This window comes from Chaetodon auriga, chromosome 22 (assembly GCF_051107435.1).
Source record: "Chaetodon auriga isolate fChaAug3 chromosome 22, fChaAug3.hap1, whole genome shotgun sequence".
NCBI lineage: Eukaryota > Metazoa > Chordata > Actinopteri > Chaetodontiformes > Chaetodontidae > Chaetodon > Chaetodon auriga.
In genome coordinates, this window is record NC_135095.1 from 1,885,277 (window position 1) to 1,891,547 (window position 6,271).

Consider the following 6,271-nt stretch of genomic DNA (forward strand, 5'->3'; position numbering starts at 1 on the left):
GTGAATATTTATCATGTGATCACAACATGAACTCAACTAAAAAAAGGTTTTAAAACAAGATTTGGACACAGGGCCTGAGGAGAGCCTATCCACTCCACAGAACTTGATGATGAAGACTGTCAATTCAGTCCTCTTCATTCCTCTATTCGTCTACTCAAATGTACGTACTCTAATCAATGCAGATCATTTCCATGGGGTTGACAGACACTGAAAAATACTAACATGCAAAGACGTGGCAATTATATCCACACCTTATGCAGCTGTCCTTGTGTAAGTTTTGACACAGATTCTTTTATACACCATTATTGGCTGCAGTGCTCCCCTTGACCCAACTCTAAGCCATGCTTGAGACCTCAGCAAGCTCGAAGTCTCAAAATATAAATGCACATGAATTTCTACCTAATCCACTACCTATAGCAAACAATATGAGAATTCATTGGAAAGAAAAAAAAAACATATCTCTGTCACACTGGTCTTCTATATTTTGGAAGATCAATTAACAGTAATAAAAAGCACACAAGCTTTCTGGAGACTTTCGCCACCTTTACTTCCTGTGACTGGAGCTAGTGCTCGATCATTCACTGGAATTTCATTCTGCTCATTCAAACAACATTATCAAAACTATTTATCCATGCATGAGACAGGGCAAAAGTCAATGTGATAATGCATGACCTGTCTTACTTAATATTGTACTTAAGTGGTGAAAAAGATTTACATAAAATTAATTACCATTACCATTGACATGCACTGGAACTTTGGGGGGCACTGGCAGTGTGGGATCCAGAGGCAGGTGGTCATCCAGCCACATCTGGAAATGTGAATTGGACTATTGACAGCACAGTTTTTTCTACATTTTTAGCATTATTTAATTGTCATTTACATGTCTGCAGTGACCCCCACGCCTATATCTGGCCTAGCATTCGAAACACCCACATATTTATATATTTATATATTTGTCTGCGTACTCTGTTGTAGTTTTACTGCAGTGTCTTTGAACAGCAGGCAGAAAGAGTTTTGTAACAGTCCACATTGTTCACATTACTTTTATTTTGAAAAGATGAAAGATGTCAGTTTCTTTGCATCATTTTCAAACCATCCCACGAACAGTTAAGATGACACCTGTTAACACCATTTGACATGAGGTACAATATAGTTGCCACAGACCAAAATGTGTTATTATTCAACAAAAACGGTTCTTTTTGTTGTATGTGCTCTCAGACAGTCCTATTTATCAGGTTGTTTCAGCAGTAGCCAGCTGAACGCTCCATATTAGTTTGAGGCTCCATACTGTTTCACCCATTGCAAAAGACTGTTAAACAAGAAATGGATGGAATTCACTTAAATACAACCAACATACTGTAGATGAGAATGTTGCATATGTAAATCTGACTGACAAACATAGAAAAGCCTCAGACAAAGTTACTGGGCAGTCCTGACCAGACCAATTGATTCTTTCAGGATTAACATCCCCCCACAGTCATACTGTACACAGTCCAGCGCGGTCTGCCTCCATGAAAAGGAAAAAATAGTCCTGTGTAAAGATGGAGCTGCAGAAACGTTGTAGCTCATTTTTTCTTGGTCGCTCTCTTCCCCTCTCCTTTCTTTGGCTTCCCCTTTCCTCTCAGTTTCCTCAGGCGAAGCATCTCCTCCTTGAAGTCTTCGTGCTCATCTCTGAGAAGGACAACATTTTATTAAAACTTCCACCATGCTCACTGAGAGCTTAGTACCCATGAAATAAGTGTAGTGGAAATGCAAGTTATACTGAGTTTACCAGGTTTGTTTTGGTGTGGGAGGTGTATTTAATCGTTTCTAGAGTACCTGAACAGTCCCATGAACCTGAGCTTCTGGGTCATGGCGTAGTAAATCTTGTGCTGTGGGTACCAGTTGTACACCTCCTTCCTCTTGGCCATGGGAGGCTCCTGGAACAGTCGGACCACCTTCATAGATCTGGTGTCTGTTGGATGCACAACCTCCCCAAAGATCTGGGCGCTCAGTCTGGCCATGCGCATGGCATAACTGGACAGACCAGCCATGACTGCTGAACAGAGCCGAGAGAAGACTTAAAACTTGAGACAGGTGGAGCATAAAGTCAATTATTACATGTGCGGGGCACTGACTGAGCATGGAACACCTGACGAGGTCAGATACTGAGCTTTGTGTGCTGTGCTGTGATGTATCACATCAAGCATTCCCAACTGACAGTTGTGTTGGCTAACCAATCAGAGGCATGTGGGTCTGAAGGCTCGTTCTCCTCTGTTGTACACAAGTGCACAATCAATGTCACCAGGCAGCGAGCTAGCTTTAGCATTAGCTCTGCTCTTACTGACAATTTAAGAATATTAAGGGTTGCTTTATGACTTTAATGGAAGCTCATGAATGACACAAACACCGAGGAAAGGAGTGAACATGTCAGCCTTAAATAAGTACACACAACTTAAATAAACACTATTAATAATAATACATTGAATTGTTTAATAAACAATCATGACATGCAGTCAGAGAGACATTTCACAGTGTATAAATAAACTTGCATGTGCTCTCACTGTTTCTAAATGACCTCAAACACATCTTAGACATTTCTGGACTGACATTTCTTCTTACTGAGCTGTCAACATATACATCACTATGATATGACTATCATCAGATAAAGTCAGCTGATAATATCAACCCGGCTGATCTTTCGGGAAGACTCTACTCCTGAAATGCTGTCTGGAAGCTGCACAGGAAATGAATATGCTTGCAGAAGCTGAAACAATTAGTTGATTAATCAATCAGATAATGAACAGAAAATTCACTGGCAACAGTAATAATTTCAGACATTTTTCAAGCAAAATGCTAAATATTCAAGCATCTCAAATGTGCACTTTTTTTCTCATACATCACTGCAGGCTCAGTGTGTTTGGGTCATTTCTAGTTGTTTTGTGTCTCTTCATTGGTGAAGCAGAACTCTAAAGTGCTGCTGGTTCCAAATTACACCTGAATGTCAGTGTTCTATTTACTCTGGAGATGAAAAGCAGTGGTTATACTCCTGTCCAACCCTTCCTGCCACTGCAAATCCATACTGGCACCCCTCTGCACAAAATTTAACTAAAAAATACAGAACACTGTACTATAAATGACTACAGAAACCATCAACTGAAACCTGAGACACCGGTTAAATATTCTTAATGCAGGGGTTTCTGCATTTTAATATATTTAAATTGCTTGATTAATGTTAGTTTACTTGCTGGTTGCATCTGGTTTGCTGATAATCAATACTAAAAGACTCTTTCCAACATGCAATGTTAGTCTATAGTAACTAAACTACAAATACCAATATCGCTATCTGCTTCAAAAACCCAGCATCAGTTGGGCTATAATAACAACAATAATAACTAATTAAACTAATAATAACTTACAATAATAACAAACGGAGCCCCTGGCTTTGGGGTCCCCTGACCTGTGCCTGATGGACTTTATTATTCTTATTCTTATTATTGTTATTGAATAAAAAAAAATCTATAATAAGTACTCTAAATGTGATCTTACGTTTGAACAACATTCGGCATTATTACTTTAGCTCATGTAACAACATGATGGATCCCAGAACTTGTGGTCACTTAGCCTTCTTGACAGTGCTGTGTCTTACCTGAGTCTGTAGCCTGTGAGGAAGTACGTATAGTTACTAGTAAAACTCAGAATAAACGCTGGTAAAAATAGCTAAATAACTAAATAATCCTTAACTCTAATTAAATGACGATTATAGTTCAATTTATCGTACTAATGTTTGAACTAACGTTAACCTTCACACGCCGTTCTGCCATCACAGATTCTATTGCGCATGACACAAATTTCCGTGAAGCTGATTGGTTACTTAGGTCTACTTCCTGTTTCGTCGAAAAGTGGTAATTTATTTCAGACAGGATACATGTTTATAAATTGCACATAAATGTATCACGTTGTTGTCATTAAATTAACGCGGATAGTCTGTCCTTATTGATGGAGTAGAGTGTGTATTTTATTAAATCACGGGCCGGCAGGAAGTCCGTCGCTCTTAAGAGGTCTGTGTGTTTGACAGGTTTCGCACAAAGTTCCGGTTTTCAGTGGGCTTCTAGTTGTAAATTCAAAGTTCGCGTACGTTCGACAGTAGGCTGAGTATGTTTGGTTGTATATGACATACTATATAAAATATGGACGTAGTCTCCGTGATATCATCCATAGGTTTCTGAAAAGCCAGTTGCTTGATGTTCACTGACAGAAACACTCAGTCGCCATGTTTGCAGCGCCTCGCTCTGTCAAACTTCCGGCTAGTCCAAAGAGGTGGAGCGTGGGTGGAGCTGAGACTAGTCGACTGAAGCAGCAAGCTGTCAATCAAAGCGGCCATGCCCATAATTATGCAGAACTTTAAGCCTAAATATAATTTTGATATTTAGATATTTACATAAAAATTCAACCTCTGTGCACCTGTCATGAACAGGGAAATTAGCTAGAGACCAAAACTGTTTTTCATAGCAGGAGTTTATACCAGACATGTTTATTTCTGCTGGAAAGTTGGACATTTTAATGTCCACGGGTCTATGGGGGTGGACATCAAGTGGCACCCTGTGTCAAATATTATAATATTTTCACAATTGTAAATTGTATTTTTATTAAATATTTTAATATTACATATTACTTTTCTATGTCAGTGCGTGTTGTCACTCTGATGCTGCTTAAATATTACGAGGAAGTGAAACATGCTTGCTCAACAACCATCCTAAAACAGATTTACAGCTGCTCACCCGTCCTGACAACAAACCATGCACAGAAAGTCATTAGCATAGTGTGTATTTTTGTCCCTTTTTATGTAGCTAAATGGGTGGAATCATGACCTCTAAGGTAGAAATCATTACATCAGAAGAACGAAAGATAAACAGTATAACAGATTTATTGCTGCTGACCTGTCCTGACAACAAACCATGCACAAAAATCTGTCCCCATCCTATTTGACAGCGAGTTGAGGGAAACGCCTCTGAACAGCTGAGTGAGTGCCACTCAGCAGCCACAGAATGCCACAGGCTGCCACTGTGGTGCCACAAACTCTCAGTGCCACTAGGAGGATCTTGGAGTCTCCATGCTGTGGTGCTCAAAGTCAGGGAGAGGCAAGATAAAACATCCCAGGGTTCTTTTGTAGATCCATTTTTGGTCAACTTATGCTGTGGTTTGCACAAAATTTAGCAAGGTATAGCCATTATGAGAGCCGCCCAGGCAGTTACCTTGGTATAACAAACCATATTTGGCAAAATAGTGTAACATTCATACATCCATAATTGACTTGTGGTCACATGCCAAACATAAGTGACTTGTATAATTCTGGTCCTTCCTCACATACAGTCTCCCTCATATTTGAAATCAACTTGACATAAACATCATAGCTTACAATCATACTGATAACTGAAACTGTTTAGACTAAAGTAAATTAATTTCAACTACTTTCAATTTTAACTACTTTATTACATTACCAGCTACCTGCCTGTTGCTCGCATCTCCCGTTTGGAAGAATATTAAGTTCCACAAGAAATTATTTTAATGGTAACCTTGCTGTTAATGTATGACATGATGTCAACTGATACACAGTATGTCAATGATTCACAGTGTTACCAGAAAAGAATAGAGCCAGCTGATGAAATTGGTTGCATTAGTTGAGGATATGTGTGAGCAGTTCCTTCACCTTCATTGTTTTAACAGAACATTTTCATGAAATTGGTTGCATTAGTTGAGGATATGTGTGAGCAGTTCCTTCACCTTCATTGTTTTAACAGAACATTTTCATTCAGGAGTGCTAAGCAAGAGTAAGGGAAAGGCTGCAGTGTGACCTCAACAACAACCCTCCTGATCCTGATTATCTGGTATACACAGTGACCCAAGAGAGGACCTTCATAAATACATTGGAGAATACAGATCTGCCTAATGTTGTCTGCGAAGCACTCGAGAACTGGGCGGTTTGTTACACCTGCAGAACAAACCTGCCTCCTCTAAGTCTGGGGTGAAGAGTATGGGTCCTTTCCACTTGGCTGTGGAAAATGAGAGGCCAACCGTTCATTCAAACAAGGTGGTATCTCGTGCGTATCACCTTTTCTTTTGAACCATGTCCTTTTTTCAGCAGAAGTAACATGGTGATATTCGGTGGCATTGATGGCTTTTCTAGGGAGGTGCAGTATGTTTCCTACTGTAACACAGAGTATACTTATAAAATAATATTGCAATTAAAATTAAGTTTGAGTTTAATATTAAGTCTGCCAAGCCTTATTTG

The 6,271-nt window shown here is 39.4% G+C and overlaps 1 protein-coding gene across 2 annotated transcripts; it reads right to left on the bottom strand.

Moving 5' to 3' along the window:
- Positions 1-1,027: 1,027 nt before the first annotated feature.
- Positions 1,028-3,816, bottom strand: mrps33 (mitochondrial ribosomal protein S33). Of its 2 annotated transcripts, none has more exons than XM_076721761.1 (3): positions 3,629-3,816; positions 1,819-2,035; positions 1,028-1,671 (listed from the first exon to the last, which is right to left on the bottom strand). In XM_076721761.1, the coding sequence occupies exons 2-3, from the start codon at positions 2,031-2,033 to the stop codon at positions 1,566-1,568; spliced, it is 321 nt and encodes a 106-aa protein (XP_076577876.1). In that variant the 5' UTR covers positions 2,034-2,035; positions 3,629-3,816; the 3' UTR covers positions 1,028-1,565. The 2 variants fall into 2 exon arrangements, with proteins under 2 accessions (XP_076577876.1, XP_076577875.1); XM_076721760.1 differs by having other exon boundaries at positions 1,819-2,038.
- Positions 3,817-6,271: the final 2,455 nt, after the last annotated feature.

Excerpts from the sequence above, each read along its gene's own strand:
- mrps33 (XM_076721761.1), bottom strand. The coding sequence starts at position 2,033 with ATGGCTGGTCTGTCCAGTTATGCCATGCGCATGGCCAGACTGAGCGCC. Across the intron at positions 1,672-1,818 it reads AGGTTCATGGGACTGTTCAG|AGATGAGCACGAAGACTTCA; the intron begins GTACTCTAGAAA and ends TGTCCTTCTCAG.